The 21,284-nt window shown below is 30.1% G+C and overlaps 1 protein-coding gene and 1 long non-coding RNA gene across 3 annotated transcripts; both read right to left on the reverse strand.

Moving 5' to 3' along the window:
• Positions 1 to 2,431: 2,431 nt before the first annotated feature.
• Positions 2,432 to 8,382, reverse strand: LOC134690850 (uncharacterized). Of its 2 annotated transcripts, none has more exons than XR_010102033.1 (6): positions 7,745 to 7,963; positions 7,588 to 7,655; positions 6,668 to 6,732; positions 4,822 to 6,042; positions 3,655 to 3,713; positions 2,432 to 2,547 (listed from the first exon to the last, which is right to left on the reverse strand). It is a non-coding gene; the product is annotated as an uncharacterized LOC134690850 (long non-coding RNA). The 2 variants fall into 2 exon arrangements; XR_010102034.1 differs by lacking the exon at positions 7,745 to 7,963 and adding an exon at positions 8,344 to 8,382 and having other exon boundaries at positions 2,444 to 2,547.
• A 4,370-nt stretch (positions 8,383 to 12,752) lies between these two features.
• Positions 12,753 to 14,899, reverse strand: LOC134690849 (uncharacterized). The gene is made up of 3 exons (XM_063550964.1): positions 13,811 to 14,899; positions 13,407 to 13,474; positions 12,753 to 13,100 (listed from the first exon to the last, which is right to left on the reverse strand). The coding sequence occupies exons 1-3, from the start codon at positions 14,039 to 14,041 to the stop codon at positions 13,079 to 13,081; spliced, it is 321 nt and encodes a 106-aa protein (XP_063407034.1). The 5' UTR covers positions 14,042 to 14,899; the 3' UTR covers positions 12,753 to 13,078.
• Between the last annotated feature and the right edge of the window lie 6,385 nt (positions 14,900 to 21,284).

Genomic DNA, 21,284 nt, shown 5'->3' on the forward strand with positions numbered 1-21,284 from the left:
TTCGCCTTTGGCGAAGAACAATATATTTTTTTAGTGACAAACCAAAAACATTTGTTTCTTTCAATTTTAGCATTACATAGTGGCAGCTGAGGGTGAAACCAAAATTTTTTTTTTCTCATGGTCCAAAACAAATTATTTTTTCACCAAAACCTGGAAACAAACTTTTTTTCCAAAAAAAAACATAGCCCCAGCCCCAAAAGTCTAATTTGGCTGTAAAATTAGAAAGATCATATCATAAGGAACATACATACTAAATTTCATGTTGATTGCACTTCAGCTTAAAAAAAACCTACCTTGACCAAAAACTTTAACCTGAAGCGGGACAGACGGACGAACGGTACGACAAACAGAAGAACAGACCAGAAAACATAATGCCCCTCTACTATCATAGATGGGGCATAAAAACACCCTGGTTATTGAACCTGAAATATAGGGTAAAATGTATAATGAAACACCATGAGGCATCTGCATACAGATATGGAGCTATCGAGCCTCTTCTACAGTTTGCATAATTATGATTTTACATAAATCCTTTTAGCATTATAGTCACCTATTAACAGCATTGGTAGCTATATGATTGTAATCAGCAAACACAATGATCAATTCTGTAAGGTAGTGCTTAAAGCATCGTTTATTTTGGGTCTTATTCAAACCAGCAAAGAAATTACACAAAAAATTCTTAAAAAAGTTGAATGATGATGATCGACACCTAATGGAAATATAAATCATCTGCATGTGTGTCATACCGTGGACCACAGAAATCTCTTCCCCCTTTACTTATCCAAGTTCAAATGAAATGAGGCTGTTTTTTCAAATATATTTTATTTACCAATTATAATTATTATGATATATCACAATGATACAAAATATCCAAATGAAACCAAACACAATCTGCTTTTGTTAGGTGTGTACGAATATCAAAAAACAAATTGATTCTAGGGATATGATTTTGGACACGTCTGTAAATTATCTCTACAATAAAAAGGAGGAAAAGGATCTGCATCATGGGTTTATTATTATTATTATCATTAGCATAATATTACATTTATACAAAATAAATGTTGACATTACTGAGGATTCTATTTATTTTCCGGGTTGTTTTTATAATATTGTTTTGAATACTAATTAGGGGGAGATAATCATAATGTAATTTCCAATTAAATAAGCATTATGAATTAAATTAAATCATGTCTAATTTTTGATACATGTATTAAATTCTGTAAACAGAGTAATTATTCTTTGTTTAATAAAAAAAACCTTTTTATTGCTAACCAAACTTATAAAAGAATTCCATTAACAACAGAATCCTCAATTAGTGCCAACTGTTAAAAATGACATTAAAAAAACATTACAATTCTTAAACAAAGGAAATTAAAGCTATGTTTATGCTACAATAAAAAATACATGAATCAAATTATTTTTTGAGAACAAACTCAACTTATTTACTGGGTTATAAAAAAACAAAATAGCAGAGACGTGGATTAAGAGGATTTTTCAGAGGGCCCCCTTAAGTGGGAAAAATTTGGTTTAATATTTAGGGAATCACTAAAACATGACTGGAGCAGGGCCCCGCTGAAGCAGTCAGTGCCCCCCATATTCCTGGAAAATTTCTGGATCCACCACTGACTAAATATCTTGATCTGTGCAAAAAATTATTAGATCACCAAGGATATGTTTAACAATTCAATTCATATTTTTAATCACATGCTGTTTTAAAATAAAAAGTAAAGTTTATTTACTCACACCAAATTTCTAAGCATATTAATCTTTATTAAATACCCCCCCCCCCCCCCCCCCCCAAACCCCTTTCAGAGGAAAAATTTGGTTGATTGTACAGGAAATGACTGGTGTTGGGCCCCTTTATGTTAAGTTCTGGATTCGCAAATAGGTAAAGTGAGTAAGTGTATGATATGTTTGTTTATCCATCTACAACTTTAACCCACAATTATCAAGATTAAATGGGACTTTCTCTAAACTTTCAAATAATCTTCAGTATCTGCCAACACTGTGTTCCATTGTTTTCACTTCAAAAAGGTTGGGAAAACCCAAAATTTCATTATAATAAATTAAAAAACATACTGCCTTTAGTACAGAAAACCAGCTGAAAGTTTCAATGAAAATCTACCAAGCTGTGGATGAGAGCTGATGATGGACAAACAAACAAACAATACAAATCTTCTTTAACACCCCATTTCAAAGGCATATTTATGGGGATGTCTCCTCTCCCTGTTGCGGGAAAATTTTTGTTTAATCAATTGTGCTGGCCCCCTCTAAGAAAGTCCTTTAGGACCCCGCAAAATTTAAGTTTTAATGATTCATCAATTAAAAAACAATAATTGAATGCAAATGGAATACAAATAATATAAATAAAAAAATATACAATTTGAAACTCAATACAGGAATAAAAACAATTTGTTTACAACTCATTCTGCCACAGGATCACTGTCTAAGGATTCTACTAAAAAAAGATAGTAACAGTTCAGCCACGGTTTGCAGGATATTGTCTGAAGATTGTACCACACAAGGCAGCAAAGGTGACACTTTCAACTGAAAAGAAATAAAGTCAAGTTTTAATTATTGTTTGATTTCGAATTAATTATTTTTCTGGAATATAATAACATTTAATGTGCAATTTTTCAAATAAAAAAAGAACCTGATATCACTGAATGTGAAATATAAAAAATAGAAGATGTGGTATGATTGCCAATGAGACAACTCTCCACAAGAGACCAAATGATACAGAAATTTAAAACAACTATAGACTGTATGACCGTCGACAATGAGCAATGCCCATAAACCATTATCAAGTCAACTATAAAAGATTCCCAAAATGACATCTGTAAAACAATTCAATCAAGATAACTAATGGCCTCATTTATGTACAAAAAATGAACAAAAAACAAATATGTAACACATCAACATACAACCCCAGAAACAGGCTCCTGAAGACAAAAATAAACTTTCCAAACTTTTCTGAGACTTAAGGTGGTACCTTACACTACAGGGAGATAACTCTGTAAAATCAGCTAAACGTTTTAATTACGTTGTGTTATTTAGGGAGGATTAAGCTTTTTAATGATCAAAAGTAGTGTTTGTAAAACTGCTATATAATCAGTGTAATTTATCTGATAAAATAGTTCGTTCAACATTTTTGAAATTTTTTTATTTTTGTCAAAGGGTCAAAAGTAATACTTTGTCAAAATTTTATGAAAATATAAACGAGCCAAATTAATTTTAGTGAAAGTGTTGGGTACCACCTTAACATCAATTTTCCATGAGTAATTATTTGAAATATTCAACATGATGAATGCAGAAGCTGCTGATAAATTCACTAAACAAAAAGTTAAAATAATTGAATACGGTATGTTATTTGTTGTTTAGTTGACACTTACTCCACACAAAATTTATGTTAAAAATGTAGGAATAAAATTCTTTTGAAAGTTGAAACGAATATATGAACCACTGAATGTAAGGCAGTTATTATGCATCTTTTTATAAAAGCTATTTTTTTACTTGATATCAGGTTATATCCCCTTCAAATTTCTTGTTCAGGAAAGGGACAAAAAATCAGTAAAAATGGATACATAGATATCTAGGGGCATAGATACATGTATAATTAAAATTTAAATTGTTTGTTGATTAATAAATTCTCACCTTAAACAGCTCTCTTTACTCCTCAAGCAAGTTACCCAAAGGAAACTTGTGATGCTAACCTGTAAAACAAAGTTCAAGGTCAGTTATTCGCAACTTTAAAAAATATATAGAGATCATAATAATTGATTAAAAGTTTTTGAATAACATACAAAATTCTGTGAGAAAATAATTGGTATTCAAAATCAAACTAATGGTTATGTTTTCTGCTCTTTGTATGTATTTTTATCTCTCCAACTCATTCTTGATTGCTATTTTCAATTCTATTAAGTTTGCAATACAAAAATAAACTTGTACTTTATCATATAGTATAGTATTTCAAACCTTTAAAAAAACAATTGATATCAATTACTATTAAATTATGAAAAAAACTAAAAGCTTGTATACCTACCATCATGTTAAAAATATACAATTATGGCCCTTAGGAAAGGTGAATATCCAAAATTGTCAACCCTTAAAAGGTTATTTCCCTAAGAGCGAAGATTTTTTTTAAAAGTGTAACAAAATTATGCCTTGTCACATTTCTTATAAATTTGTCTTATACTATAATTTTCTGTATGTTAACTTGATACCTAAGGTACAAAACAATTCAATTGAATACAAGTTGTTGTTCACATCCATTTGTATTTTTGTGCATCTGATGAGTTGAGCCTTTTTCAACTGATTTTTATAGTTCGTTCTTATGTTGTACTGTTATACCACTGTCCCAGGTTAGGGGGAGGGTTGGGATCCTGCTAACATGTTTAACCCCGCCACATTATTTATGTACATGCTTGTCCCAAGTTAGGAGCCTGTAATTCAGTGGTTATCGTTTGTTTATGTGTTACATATTTGTTTTTCGTTCATTTTTTTTACATAAATAAGGTCGTTAGTTTTCTTGTTTGAATTGTTTTACATTGTCTTATCAGAACCTTTTATAGTTGACTATGCAGTATGGGCTTTGCTCATTGTTGAAGGCTGTACAGTGACCTTTATTTGTTAATGTCTGTGTCATTTTGGTCTTTTGTGGATAGTTGTCTCAATGGCAATCATACCACATCTTCTTTTTAATGTGTTATAAAATTGTTCAGCATTGATGTAGATGTCCTCAAAATCAAACCCATTATAAACAAATAATTTAAAATGCCTATAATAATATGATCATTAGTTTTGTGGAATATTTCAACTCACCACATATTTTTCATGGTAAGGCCTCAGACTGGGTTGAAGATTTAATTGACCATCTTCCTTAAGAGCTGCTATCCTAACCTGGAAGGTGGTTTATGTCCTCATCTTATTGTCCATTTGCTTTCAGAAATAACATTATGTAAAAATAAATATCAGATGCACTTTTTAAGTCTTTTGAAATTTCACCTAATCAATTGTAGTTACCCACAATTTCTCCCACCCTCCAAATCTATTATCTATAGCTAGAGCTCTGCTTACATTTTTTTTTATTTACAGAACTCTAAATAATAGTAATTTTAGCAAGTATACATCTGATATTTAAAGAAAATGTGTACAAAAGTGAATATTTTAATTAAAAAAGTTATATTCCATATAAACACTCAGGAAATTTCAAGTATAATGAGTATAACAAAGGAATTACCTCCCTTTTGTCCTGAAAATTTCATCCTGTTGAGACTCCACACCATTTAAATATTTAACAATACAAAATTTGTATAATTAAAATAAAGAAATAATGATATGTAAAAACTACAACACATTTCAATAAAGGGATGCGCTTTAGCACATGATACGGCCGTTGCTCTTTTAAGTTTCACCAAAACTGCATAAAATCCCCCTTTTTTAAGTATAAAAATTCATTACTTAAGAAAACGTAAAATCTAAAATTAATAAAAAGAGAAAGGGAGCTTATGTCAATAGATATAAACAATTCACCAAAGTTTCATGGACATTGGTGAAAGCCTTTTTGAGTTATTGTCCAGGTGTGAAAAATCCCCCCTTTTTATGAATAAAGCCCCATAAATCCAAAACTTAAAATCTGGAATTTATAAAAATTGAAAGGGAGCAATAACAAAATGTATATAAAAATTCAGGAAACTAAAAAAAAAACACTTAACATATTTTTTTTTAGATTCTCCATTCTAAACCAACTGGAGGCCTTTTGACTAGACAGACCATTATTAAGTTGACAAGTAAAATTTGTCTGTTCCATTTCATTTTAAAAGTAAAAATGAAATAGAGATACAGGGGGTGGGGGAATAACGAAGAAGATCTAACATTTGTAAATACAAGCTTCCAATCTAATTGAAAATGGAGAATCTTTACACTTTTTTTTTTTTTTTTTTTTTTTTTTATAAAAAATAACATTTTTTGAAATATATACAAAAAAAATTTGAATAACATTCTTCAGTTTTATCACATAATCATTGCTGCAGCCACAGCTTCCTGAAATAGAAATAAACATTCTTAAACATATTTGTCAAAACAAGATCAAACCGATATACCGATTTATACAATTATTAGCAAAAAAGGATGATAAAATCAATGGTTCAGATGTGCATCATGTTTATTTTCCTTTATTAGTTGTATCAATTAATGCATTGGTTTTCTAGTTTGAAACTGTTTCACATTTTGTTATGTTCAGGCAGGGCCTTTAATCTGGTACTGTAAAACCAGAAATTATTGCATGCTATTCTTGTGATTTTTCAACAAATGGACAAATATGCAAGATAAATAATCCCAAGATTTCAGAAAAATCTGGCCTCAAAGTTTTGCATTAGAGATTAGATTTATAAATACAAGTTCCTATTGTGATATTCAACCAGTTGCATTATTTACATTCATATAGGTTTTGCTCATTGCTGAAAGTCCTAAAGTGATTGTAATTTGCTTCTCTTATTGATAGTTGAGTAGTTGGCAATCTTATAACATCTCTTTATTCTTAAATACCCAATCCAGATTACCAGTATAATTAAAACTATTAATTTGGAAAATATTTCAAAATACATGTGTTCATAAAAAAATACATGGTGAATTTAAAAGTTCATTAATCAATATTTTAGTTTCTTACCATAAAATTCAGCTCCAATGGCCGTTTCCCAGCTTCAATCCTTGCAGACAAGCTGTGGTGCTAACCTGAAATATAAAATACAAAATTGTTTTAAAGGATAACTTCTGAAATACTGTATCTATGATATATAAAATGGGTTATATATGCGATAGGTTTTGAGAACATTTATTCAGGTTAGACATCAATCCAACAACACAATTCAATCCTAAAAGGAGTAGGCTTAAAAGGGTTAAGTTGGCCCTTAGATTTTTTTTTTTTTTTTAAATCAAGCCCAAATACTACAAATTTAACATATATATTGTTCTGGTATCATTATTGATACAAAATAAACACTTCATTTTGGCACCTGACACTATAAACTATTAAGTTATGACATCTTGATTATGCAATTCTGGTGTATTCGCAAAAGCGCCAATTAAGGTCCAATTTTTCACAATTCAGAACAGTTTTTAGCATATCCAGTAATAGTTTACGTCTTTTTATTTAAATACATGTATTACCCTTGGTTCCTATAAGTTAGGAAACATTTTGGATCAAAGGTATTCTTTAAGCTTTTAGGTAAGAAAATTCACAAAATTATAGCATTTTGATAATATCTCCCAATATAGCTAATTATGGAGACTACAATGTATTATAAAGAAGCGATTTATTTTAAGTCACATTAAGTTTCTTGAAATATATCCATTTAAGATCCAAATTGGGGCCCCTTTGATATTCTATGATAAAAGTTGAAATTTAAAATCTATTATAAGGCCATACTTTGCCAAGAGACCATTGTCATATGATACTGATAAAATAAAGAGTATATACTGTTGACCAAACTTATAAACCTTGAACCCTAAAAAAGTCAGTATTCATTTTAAAATAATCTTATTTATAGATTTTTTTTTTTAAACAGGATTAACAATACTGGTACCTACCTACATATTAGCTGTATTTGACCACCAAGTCTTATTCCCACACCATGAAAACATGCCACAGAAAGTACCTAAAAAGAAATTAACACATTTATTAATTTTACAAACCAATTTCTATGTCAACCTAAAGATTGATTTACACATTTTTCTGATTTCTTACTTCAAGTACCAATAGTATAAAATCCACATATTTTGTAAAGATTGAAAAACAAACAAAAGTAGTCAAGGTTTATGATTTGAATTCTGCACTCAACTAATTTGAATAATGAAAATGAGTTGTCTCCCATTGAATGAACAAATCTTGCTGTTAATTGTGCTAGTCTCCCCTGGAAAGTTAATTCCTATCTTAGAATTTACTCCTGCAATTGTAATAGAAATTCTTGTTAATGTACAATCAAAATTACGTGATGGATATACACACACTGGAAGTTACAGTCGTACTCGCCGCTTGAAAGGTTAGTAGTTGCATTTTCTTGTTTATATCAATTAAATTTTGATTAATAAGTTGGCACACCGAATGTCGGATGGTATGTAGTTTTAAAATACACAATTGTTTTTGCTAGAAAGCGTGCAGTTATTGAAAACACTTCGACACAGTTCCAAATTTTCAACGAATTTTTGTGTCGAAGTGTTAGCATTAACTGCACGATTTCCAGCAATGATAATTGTGTATTTTAAAACTAGATAGTATCCGACATTCCGTGCACTACCTTATTTATTAAATTTCATTGATATAAACAAGTAAATACGACTACTTACCTTTCAAGCGGTCTGCTCGACTGTTACTTCCGGTGTGTGTATATTCATCACGTGATTTTGATTGTACCCCTTGACAATGGTATCCCAAAATATTAAACTGTTAAATAAATTATTGAAAGATGTTTTTCATGCAGAAAATAAGGATGAATATGTACATTTAACAAATATTACTAGAAAATGTATAGAAATTGTTTGACTTCAATAAACTTGCCTTCTCAATTTCATGGTAAAGCCTCAGACTTGGTTGAACATTTTATTGACCATCTTCCTTAAGGCTGCTCTCCTGGCTGCCAGAGTGGCTGTCATCATTATCTTAATTGCAATCTTTTCGTTTTTGGTCCATTATTTATAGAAATAAATAAAAAAAATATCAGATGCACTCTCAATTAATCACGTATCTTGAAAATTTCACCAAATCAATTCTACCGATAGTGTCCCATAATTTCTCCCACCCTTAAATCTATTATCTGGAGCTCTGTTTACATTTTTTTTTATTTACAGAACTCTGAATAATAGTCATTGTTAGCTAGTATACATCTGATATAAAACAAAAAACTTATACATATGAATATTTAAGTAAAATAATAAATTTAAAAGAATGAGGAGTTAAACAGGGGAATAATTTATTACCTCCCTTTGCCAAAAATTTCACCTGTTTAGACTCCACATCATTGCTATATCTAACAAAAATACAAGATGGTATAGCTATAATAAATAATAAATAATTTGATATAAATTATTTAAATAATTAACAAAAATATTTAGTACATCATTGTTCACCTAGGTGGTTCACTTCCATTACTCCCATTTTCTCAACCAATTGAAAAAATGGACACCAAGATATACAACAAATCTTGCTTATTGTGGCATTTAACACTAAAAATCTGAATTAATCTTTTCTCACCAAGATGTGTTTTTTTCTATGCTTCTTGTGAAATATTCTTTTTTATAGCTAAAAACACTGCAAAAAATAACAAACTAATGAAGAAAAAAAGAGATACATCCAACAAATCAGAAAACCATAATGTACATTTTAACAAAATAACATTATTTTTCTTTTTTTTTTTAGATTCTCCATTTTTAACCTTCTGGAAATGTTTGATAACACATTGACCATAATTAAGATATCAAGAGTTGGTCTAAAAGTAAAATCGGAAAATTATGAAGTATCAATTTAGCCAACACTTCCAGCTTTGTTGAAAATGGAGAATCTTTACAATTTTTAAATTTTTTTTTTGGTAAAAAAATATGAACATTTTTTAAAACATACACAAAAATAGTCTGAATTACATTCTTTTTGGTTTCAGTTGTATTGCACAATAATTTCCTGCAGCCACAGTTGAAGTCACCTGAAAAAGAAATATACATTCTAATATCTTTCAGAACAATATTCAATGCAAAGGAATAAGTAACTAGTTAATAAATGCACTTATGATGCATAGAACAATAGAACATTGCTTTTACTTTGCTTTGAAGTGATTCTGTAGACTGAATTTACAAACAACCAGTCTTCAGTAGCAAACAAGAGATGACAAGTAGTTGGTTGTTGTTCGACATATTTATAGATTATCGTTGAGATGACCAATGATAATCTGTTTATCGCTATTTTACCTATGACGACCTTGTCAATTTCAATGTCAATTTTGTTAGCAACGCCACGTGGTCTCCTTAGTTTCTAGCGATAATTTTTCCATCTCAAGCGAGAAGCATGATATGAAAATTATCACAAAAAAGATCAAAGGAAAAATGCACAAAATAGCGATAATTGTTATTATTTCATGGTTTCATTATAAATCAAGCTGTTGGTTTTCTTGTTTGAATTGTTTCACATTTTGCCATGTTTCTAACTTTTAAAGTTAACTGTAAGGTATATGTTTGGCTCATTGTTGAAGGCCATAGTGACCATTTGTTGCTTACATATCATTTGGTCTCTGGGAGATAGTTGTTTCAGTGGCAATCATACCGCATGATGGTCCACATCCCATTCATTATACAATGTATATGTTACAGTAAATAAGTGAAATTAGGAATTACATGTAATTACTAAAATTTAGGAATTACAGGTAATTCCCGATGCACTTAGTTAATACAAGTAATTCCTGAAACGGCCCAGTTATTACCAGTAATTACTAATTTTAAAATGAGTTTTTACACCTATTTACTGACTACTAAAACAATGTTGTATGATAGTCAGATGATCAAAAGTTATGGTATTACTAACTAGAAGATCAGTTAGTACGTTATGGTATTACTAACTAGAAGATCAGTTAGTACTCTTAAAATATTGAATGGTTCATCTGTATTCACAATATCTTGAATAAATAGGGACTTTCAAATATTTGGTTAAATCAGAGTAACTTTAGTTTTAATCCAAAATGGTTAAAGTTTAGCATTATATAGATAATTTTTGACCAATTTCAGCAGACATGGAAATCAGAAATGGAATTCTAGTTCTATTTTGTTAAATTAGCTGAGAAACAAGGTTGATGAGTTGTGCACTTGCGAGTGATATTTGGACCTCATTGAATACGTATTCATGTGACCTTCAATTCAACCCCTAGCTGAAGAAAGGTTATCGATGTATTAAGCTATTAAAATTGTAAGGGTTTTGCAGAACAAATAGTCTCGCCTACTTTTGCTGTTAATCGCAGGCTCAACAAAAATCAGGAAAAAATATTAAAATTTTCCTCTAGATACTATCTTTTGACTAGTACTATAAGAAGCTTCTGTCAAAAGCATACCTGTCAAGTCACCCGTTTTTTGCGGGTGACACCCGTTATTTTCACCTCTCACCCGGGAGATTTTCTTTACCCGGCGGGTCCCAGGAATTTCTAACATTACCCGTTTCACCCGGATTTCTGACCGGAATTGTTTCCGGTATTTAGAAGTAATACGACCTTCGGTTTTATCGGTCTTTTTCATTGTAACCAAAAGTCAAAATGTAGGACTTGTTTACCTGAGCTACGTAACGATATTTTCAACAAGCTACAAGATGAGTTCAGTGACTATCAGTTGACTCCATTAGATGAACTTCCACTTTGCACTTCCCCTGAAACTGACATTGGTACATTTTGGGGAGAAATGTCCAAGTTGCATGACATTTTTCTTAACAAGCCAAGATTTTTTGTTTTGTCAAAACTTGCTAAAACATTACTGGTTTTGCCAAACAGCAATGCAGACAGTGAGAGGGCATTTTCTTTAGTAAAGAAAATAGCTACAGAGTTTAGGGCTGATCTTAATAAGGATACACTGTGTGCTCTTCTTTCTTGTAAAATGAATACACATTTGCATTGCTATGAACTGAAACCAAGTGCAGTTCTTTTAAAGAATGCCAAGTCTGCTACTATGGAATATAACAATAGTCTGAAATAAACTTGTATACATGTTCTAACTGTTTTATATACATATTGACTATATAAATTATAAGTAAACATATTTTTGTTCTTCAATTGAGCCCGCAAAATGTCGTACGCGTTATGACCTGAGATTTTTTTTCTCAATGCAGGTCATGACCTGACTTTTCATTTTCAGAGGTTGACAGGTATGCAAAAGTGGGTAAAAATCCCGGATGATTGATAAAATCTAATGTTTTAAAAACTTTAACTGCAGTAATGTTAACTGGGAAAAAAACTAGTTTAACACCGCCACATTATGTATGTATGTGCCTGTCCCAAGTCAGGAGCCTGTAATTCAGTGTTTGTCGTTTGTTTATATGTTACATATTTGTATTTTGTTCATTTTTTTACATAAATAAGGCCGTTAGTTTTCTCGTTTGAAATGTTTTACATTGTCTTATCGGGGCCTTTTATAGCTGACCCTGCGGTATGGGCTTTGCTCATTGTTGAAGGTAGTCCATTTATCATGTTTATAAGTAATATAGGGGGAAAAAAGATTTTTTTTACAATTTTTACTTTGGGATATAACCTTATGATCATAAACATTTAGCTTCTGTCCAAGTTTGATAGAAACCAAGATATTTGGAGAAAGTTATTTTAAAGTTTTAAACCACAGTACATGATTGAGATTTTAGTTAACAAAATTATGAAAATCAATATTGGATTGATATCATTGTCTTGCATGCATATATTTACGGAGTTTCAAGACCTATAAAACAACCATTTTCCAGTTTCAATTCACAAACACTAAAGAGTATGCACTTTTAATGTGCCTTATATTCCTACATCCTCAAGTAAGCTCCCTTAAAATCCCTACCCCTTTACTTTCTTATTTGGTATCTTGAGTTAATATTATGTTTTTAATTTTAAAACAAAAACATCAAAATTAGTAGATAGCTGTAAAAATGACAAAAAAAATCAGTAATTACAAGTAATCACTGAAACAACTAGTAAATACATGTAATTACTAAATTGGCTAGTAATTACAGGTATTTACTGAAATGGTTAGTAATTACATGTAATTCCTAATTTCACCTATTTACTGTAACATATATACGGGAACAATTTTAGAAAACTTACAGATAGTAAGATTTTCTAAGTAACTGAATAATTTTTTTATTTCCTTTATTTATCTTGATACCTCCCTTTAGATTATATCACAGTTATAGTTCAAGAAAAATTAAAGTTTACTACGTCTCAAGATCTGCATAATTAAAATATAATACTTCTTTGCATAACATTCTAGGGTATTTACATGTTCTTGGCTAAATGACTCATTAATTTATGTATTGGTTCTTACCATATTAGTCAGCTCCAATGGCCATTCTCAGCCTCAATCCTTACAGACAAGCTGATGCTAATCTGAAATATAAAGTGTTAAGTCTTACCAGAATGGTTTCAAAAGATCACTGTTACCATATGAAATTATAAAGAAATAGGTTATATATGTGTAATAGAGGCTGAGAACATATATTAACTAGATAGCAATCCAACAAACTAAAAAATTAGGTTCGATATTCAAAATTACGTTATGTTTGTACTGATAAAAAAAAAAATGCGTAAACTAGAAACCAAACTCTTAGAAACTTTCAAGCCTGAACCACATAAAATTTAAAAACAATATTTATAAAACATTTATTTTATTCGAAACTGTATACTGGCACCTACCTATATACTAGCTGTGTTAGACCTCCAAGTCTTATTCCCACACCATGAAAAAATCTCACAAAAAAAACCTGAAATATATGAAAATTTACAATTTATTTCAATTTCCCTGACATTTACCAAACATTATTCCAATTTCTTACTATAACATAAATAACTGTAAAATCAATAAAAAAGATTAAAATCAAAAACAGTAAGTCTTAAGTTTATTGATTGAATTTTCAACTCCACAAAAATAATAATTTAAATATATTCCATTGTTTATAAAGGTAAATTATGAGTTATCTCCCATTGAATGGCAAAAATAACATTTTACATTAGCAACATCAACTCTATCATATGCCCTTAATATACAATTTTTATCAAATTACTGATTGTATAGAAAAGTTTGGCTTAATTAAACTTGCCTTCTTATTTTCTTGGTGAAGCCTCAGACTTGGTTGAAGATTTATGTAACCATCTTCCTTGGAGCTGCTGCCATGGCTACTTTTCATGCTTTTCAACATAATTCTTTGTGATAACCAGTTCACTGAATCCATTTTAATATTCCAATGTCCTTTCCGTTGTATTATAATCCAATATACAATTGTCCAAAGAATGTTCCAAAGCATCTCACAATATTTTCTTTTTACATTCATGGCAGCATGGAAGTAATTCTCAATATAAAAAATAATTGTTTGAACTCATACATAAAACAGTAAAAATATCAGATGTGCTTTTATACATGCAACTTGAATTTTGAAAATTGACCAAATGTTTTTTTAAATACCCACAATTTCTCTTTCCATTTTTATTTAGAACTATGTTTACATTTTTTTTATTTACATAGCTCAAATTATTGCTCTTATATTAGTTAGCAGACATCTGATATGTAAATACCTAAAAAAAGAGGTTATAAAAAAAGAACAGAATATTTATTGGCTAACACCTATAAATCACAAACATTTTTTTAATATTTTGGAGCATAGTTTAATAAAATTTCCCTTGTTTTAAGTTTCTCTTCACACACATCATAAGTATGAAAATAATTCTACAAAAATTGATCATAGCCTGAAGTAGCTCAGTTGTGCAAGTTCATATTTTCCATCAACAAAGGAGAATGGTCTTTACTGAAATTTAAATATATGGAAATATAAAAGGTCAAACATTTGTGATGACGATTAACCTTAATCAATTTGCATGCTCATCATGTGAGTTCTAAACAAAAATTGTTACATTCTTACAAAGGTTTAAATAAAAATCTCCTAATTCAAGAATAGAAAAAATTATAACTGCAGGAGTTGATTACACAAACGAGTACTGTCTGTAAATTTTAATAAAATTTCACAAATTTCGGGGAAAATGGGGGGAAATTTCTCAACCAGTTTCATACTAGGAATAACACAACTTCAACGTGAGTGCAATCTTCCTTTGAAGTTTCAATGGTAAAAGAAACGCTGATAATATAAAATACAAATATAATACAAAATAGTGGTATGTAGTAAGAAATCTTTACATTTAGGATAAAATTTAGGATGAAATATTGTAAACTCAAAAAATCCTGTTTCTTTAAATTAAAAAATAATTGTCCAAATTCAAATTCCATGTAATAAAATCATTAAACTAGAACAGTTGAAGGAAATAGTTTCAAAATTTACAATTCAAAAGTAACATTTTTGTTCCCAAATTAAGTTTGATACATGAACCATATTAATCGGTGATGTCAAAATTTGTTTTTCATAAGAATGCTTCCAAAAAACTTAAGAGAAGAGAAATCACTGATATCTTGACATTAATAGAGATGGACTGACACAAGGTAAACTTTGGGAATGACTGGTTCCTTAAATGGAGGATAACCGTCAGAACTAGCTCCTGTCAATACACAAGACAGGAAACACCTCTTTTCTGCCATTTGGAAACAAATCCCATGTAATAACGTAAATAGTTTTTTCCATCTTCAAATGATAATGGTTCCAGCCATTTTTAAAGAGATGGGGCTCCCACCCAGGATAAAAGGCAGGGTTCAAACTAGGTTCTGTTCTCATTTAATTGCAACCAAAATAATTGTACAGGTTCTGCAGATCCCAGTGTCTCGCTTACTTTTGCTGTTAATCCCAGGCTCAACAAAAATGAGGGGGGGGGGGGGGGGGGATATCAATAAAAATATTCCTCTCAGACTATCATTTGATTGTAAGAAGCTTCTGTCCAAGTTTGGTAAAAATCCAGAATAGTTTATGAATCTAGTAATTGTTTTAAAAACTTTAACTTCAGAATATAAGGTTAACTAAGTCCATTAATAAGCAAAATACGGAAACAGGAAATAAGTTTTAACTATTTTTTGTCTAGATACTAGCTTTTGATCATAAACAAGCTTCTGTCTAAGTTTGTTACAAATCCAGAATATTTGAAGAAAGTTATTAAAATTTTAAAAACTTTAGTGAATTAATGTATTGTATCCTGGCATTTAGAAGTAGAATATGGAAAAATTAATTTGTTTCATTTACAAAATTTACTTCTGGGTACTATCTTATGATCATATACAAGCTTCGGTGGAAGTTTTAGAAATCCAGAATAGTTTTAGAAAGTTATAAAAATTTCAAAAAACTTAAACTAAAGAGTGAATTTTTGTGATCGCCAATGATGACGCTGCTGACAGAATGTAGGATGGCTAAGTCTCATGTTTTTTTCAATTAAAGTTGAAGGCTCGACAAAAAGTATTAATGGTTTAAAAAGAATGTTAAATAAAATTTGTTGAATAGTGTTTAATCAAATTTTGCAGAGGTACATGCTTCCAATTGGCTTCCCTCAGAGTTACATGCCTCTAATTGGGACCGCGCTGCCAGGGGTACTGCTTCTAATTAGCTTTAGTAGACAGAGGTATATATGTACTGCTTCAAATTAGCTTCGCAACAAGACAGAGGGTATGTGCTCCCAATTAGCTTCACTAAGAGGTACATGCTTCCAATTGGCTTCGCTCAGACAAACGTACTGCTTCCAGTGTCGAAATGGTACGGTATGCAAGTCTGTACTATATCCAGCCTAGTAAATGGTACATAATTGCAAGTCAAATGTCGTTCAAATATACAAAAACATATTTTATTTAACATTCTTGATCTAGTTTATTTTCGCATCTACCTTCACTCTCCTATTTATAATTTATCCTGATGGTGACATTGTGAAATGCAAATTATCATTACAGGATTCTGCAGTTCCCTATAGTTTCAATCCTGATGAAGGTGCCATAGGATCCAAAATATGGCTATCTTATCAAATTCACTTTAGCAATCCCTTAATTTTTTTTATTATCTTTTGATTAAAAGAAGCATGTCCTAGTTCTGTCAAAGTTTGGTAAAAATCCAGAATAGTTTATGAATTTAATAAATATTTTAAAAACTTTAACAGCAGACTGAATGTTATGTTAACTTGAAGAAAAACTAAGTCAGTTATAAGTGAAAAATACAGAAAAATGGAATTTTATTTTTACAAAATTTACTTCTGGGTACATGTACTATCTTATCATAAACAAGCTTTGGTCCAAGCTTGTACAAATCCAGGAGAGTTTAAGAAAGTTATCAAAGTTTTTAAAGCTTTAACCACAGAGTGAATGTAATATTTCCCAGGAGAAAAACTAAGTCCAGTTACAAGTAAAATACAAAGAAATGGAATTTTAGTTTTACAATATTTACTTCTGAATACTATCTTATGATCATTTACAAACTTCTGTCCAAGTTTGGTATAAATCCAGGATATTTTAAGAAAGCTATTAAAATTTTAAAAACGTTAACCAGAGTGAATATTTGTGGACGATGCCAATGACGGAATGTAGGATCGCTATGTGTCACTTTTTCAACTTAAGTCAAAGGCTCGACAAAAGGAGGATCCAACCTCTCCAGAACTCCCACCCTCTGAATCTACCACTGCCCCTAAAGTATAGTACATGATCTAATTTGAACCTGCTTAGTTATAAAAAAGAAGATGAGGTATGACTGCCAATGAGACAACTATCCACTATCCACTAAAGACCAAAATGACACAAACATTAACAATTATAATATGTTTAAAGTGAATATTGTATGCAATTTTTAAGAGAAATATGAGGGGAATTTCGAAAAGAAATGTCAAAATCTTGTCATGATGAGTAATTGTTAAATGTGACGAAAAAGTTAAAATTAAAAATAGTTGTTAATTATATATTGATAATTATAAACCAAATAGTTATACCAAACATTTTTAAGAATTACACTGATTTTAGAAAAATATGATGCCGAATGGACAAATGTCATTTTTAGAAATTTCTTAATTAAATTAAATTTGAAACAAGTTATCTCCCTTGCTTAAAAGTAAAAGTTTTCAGCTGTGTAAAGACAAAGCAAAGAAACAAACAACTATTTCGCTTAAATACAACATTCGAGGCTAATTGATGAAACTTGATTACAAATATTTTTCAAGCAAAATGTGAATACTGTGGATTCCTTATTATGGACAGTTTTTTTTATTATTATTATTCATGTGAATGACAAATTTTAGGTTTTCACAAAATTATTTTTTGGGGGATTTGTATGGAGAATTTGTAAAATGTCTGAATGAAAGCATATTATTGGGGGTTAGAGTTAAAAATGAACCCAAGAATGATATATTTGAAGCAAAATAATTAGATACTTCTGTTTAATACTAGGGATTTTTATCTAAATAACTCTAGGAAATGATGATAGTTTCAGATAAATAAGAATGAAGGTTTAAGGGGGGTATTTGAAATGATTTAAATACTTGTTCTTCCCACTTGGTCAAAGCATTAAGTGAATTTAATTTAAAAGGTAGATTATAATTTTGAAATGTTACTTTTACTTCACCATTATCTTGTTAGCAATCAGTGCTTTTAAGAAACAGATACCCTGAAATAATTTTGATGACGCTTAAGTATATAACATTTTGGGTAATTTTTCACAATAAGGTATTTGAATTCAATCTAAGATACAAATATATTTTTAATATTTTGGTTTCCAATACATCATAATATGTCAAATATAATTTAGAATTTGATAAAAGACCTTTGTTTTTGACATTGTTTCGAAAATTATAAAACTTTTTTACAGATTTAAGCTCAAAATTATAATTTTTTTAATACTTAAATTACCAAACAAATATCAAATATTTTCATTTCAGAATTACATATAAAGATTCCCTCAAAAGCAGAACACCATATCCTGAACACTTGAAAACCATGACACCATTCAAAGAACCAATGAAAAAACAAAAGAAACAACCAGACCCTAGCAACTGCAAGCTACTCCAAAGAGAAACTATGTTAGTAATAGATAAGAAACCCAGCGCTCTGAGCTCAATGTATTTCTGAAATGGTCATTTGATATTTGCTTAGTCTTCAAAAAAAAAATCAAGATGAACATTAATGTTCAGCTATGAAACTTTAAATGCAGATGACAAACTTTAATTTAGTTTCAAGAACAAATGTACTGTTATTCTCCAATTTGACAATCAAGATGTATTGAAAACAGTAAAATATTTAGGGAAGTTGTTAAATTACAAAACTGAAATTTCAGTTTTATCATTTAAACGAGTGTATCACCAAAAACTGCATGAATTGTTTTGAAAATTTCAACCACCCGAAAGCACTAACAATGCAAACAAGACAATGTTTAAAAATGTTTTATAAATATCTGTTGATCATTAGATCCAAGGACCTTAAACTGTTTTACAACCTAATAAACCTCATCCTAAGTTATTTCAACTATCACCCTTTCTGCATTGATCAATTTGATAAATAAATTAAATAAATGGGCGTTCCACTCTGGGTTAATCTCCAACCTCTTTTTTAGCTTCAAATGTTGTTGGATATATAAGTATGGAGATTTGTCACATTGGCACTCATACCACATCTTCCTATATATATCAATTTAACTATTGAAATTGATGGGCAAACCATTTTGCTGCATTTCAGAAGAAAATCTTGTTCAATGGTTAAATAGTGTTGTAATCAAATTAAATCAATCTTCTTCCACGGTTTTATCATTTAATATCCAGTTTTTAATGTATATTATAATTTGTATGCCTGAATCTTTTTTTGAGTTTTTTTCGGTCAAATTTCTAACTTGGTTGTTCACATGAAATGCTTAATAAAAATCTCTGTCATTTATGTATTCAAGCTGAATATGTTCTCAAAAAAAATACTTTTTTAAATATGAAATGAAAATTATTCCAGAATCCACCGACAAGAATCAAATAAGTACCACTTGTATTTATATCGGCATATTTATCTCAATATTTTTAAATTATGAGAAGGTGTCCATGGCTTTAATTAATCAAATTATTATTTGGCTACAGTTATAAATTATTGGATGAAAACTTTTACAACAAAAAAAAATTGCTCGACATAATCTTCCAGAATCGTTGATGGTGAATGTTTGGGATAATCATAAATATTTTTTTTTATTACAATATCAACTAATTTCAGAAATTCAAAATCTTATTCAATTAATCTGAACCAAACCATATTTTCCCCAATTACTAAATACTTTGCAGACATATTTTAATTTTCAAGCAGTTTTTTACCACTTCCCAAGGGTAAAATATACATGAATTTGATCTTGGCATAGTGTACCTGAATTTTACTTCACAAATTTAGAGCAAAATTGCATCATTTGTTGAAATACCATATCGTATTGATACCCTTATTTTATACAACTTGCCTCCCCTTCTAATTTAGTGAATTTTTATTTCGCTACTCAGTGGCAGAATCCAGAACTTTTCATGAGGGGGCCCCCTCTAGTCATACTACAGTGATTCCTTATATAATCAACCAAAAGGAGTATGTTCGATAAGGTCCTAAAATGGCCCCCTTTTTAGCGTAAATTTCAAATTCAGATTAATCGACCAATATCACGATAAATTACAGCTAATCCATTGACTAGCTAGGATATACACCATTTTGTTGGAAATTTTACGTTTCTGCGTTTCATTATGACATCACAAGTTGAACTCATATTGATTTTCACGAAAAAATCAATGAAAATGGGTAAATTTCCATAGATTATTGGACAGGAAATATAGAGCGCATACGTCGACAACAAAGATCTTTTAAAATAATGTTTGTGAAGACATTTCACACGTCTTATTTGAATCTTAAGCTTGTCGACGCATGCGCTCTATGTTTCCTGGTCCTTCATTTGGTTGCAATCTGGCTCATTTTGACAAATTTCACCAAAATCCCTTATTTTGACCTTTTTGGGATGTAAAAATTAACGTGTTAGAAGTAAACTTTTACAAAAACAGTTCTGTGTAACTTTCTAACATGTCTTTAAGGCAACTTGAAACAGTTATTGTCTTGTTACTATGAACTTTATAATTGGGGCCAAATATGGATCTTAGGCCACGGTTTTTTAATTTGTTGGTTTACGGATTTTTCGCATAAAAAAGTCGGGTCGGTCGGTCGGAAAAAAAAAGAAAAAAAAATACCTTTCAAAACAGAAAAAATATGCAAAATAAATATATATTTCACCTTACTAACAAAATGTTTGTCTTATCTGCTGTTTTGTCATCATTTCCTAACATTAAGTTCGATGAAATATTATTGATCAGTGATCATGAACATCGCATGACCATTGTTTAATTATTTCCTGTAAAAAAGGGGGGTTGCACGGACAAAGACGAAATTAAATCGTCATTTCACAAACAAGAAAAACAGATTCGCGTAGCTCTCAATCAATTCCAGAAAACTTGGTGAATAATGATCTTCAAGCACAAAAAACTGATAAAGAAAAAAATATAAAAACGTCGTACAAAAATAAGTTTCAACACACGTGTCGAAAAACGTAATAGACTCGTCCACTGGAAAAACGACAATATCGGATTAATCAGTTGTCATGCAATCCGGTTTTTATCCCAATG

This window comes from Mytilus trossulus, chromosome 11 (genome assembly GCF_036588685.1).
Source record: "Mytilus trossulus isolate FHL-02 chromosome 11, PNRI_Mtr1.1.1.hap1, whole genome shotgun sequence".
In the NCBI taxonomy this organism is placed as follows: domain Eukaryota; kingdom Metazoa; phylum Mollusca; class Bivalvia; order Mytilida; family Mytilidae; genus Mytilus; species Mytilus trossulus.

Excerpts from the sequence above, each read along its gene's own strand:
- LOC134690849 (XM_063550964.1), bottom strand. The coding sequence starts at position 14,041 with ATGAATGTAAAAAGAAAATATTGTGAGATGCTTTGGAACATTCTTTGG. Across the intron at positions 13,475-13,810 it reads TTCACCAAGAAAATAAGAAG|GTTTTTTTTGTGAGATTTTT; the intron begins GCAAGTTTAATT and ends CATATATTTCAG. Across the intron at positions 13,101-13,406 it reads CTAACACAGCTAGTATATAG|ATTAGCATCAGCTTGTCTGT; the intron begins GTAGGTGCCAGT and ends TTTATATTTCAG.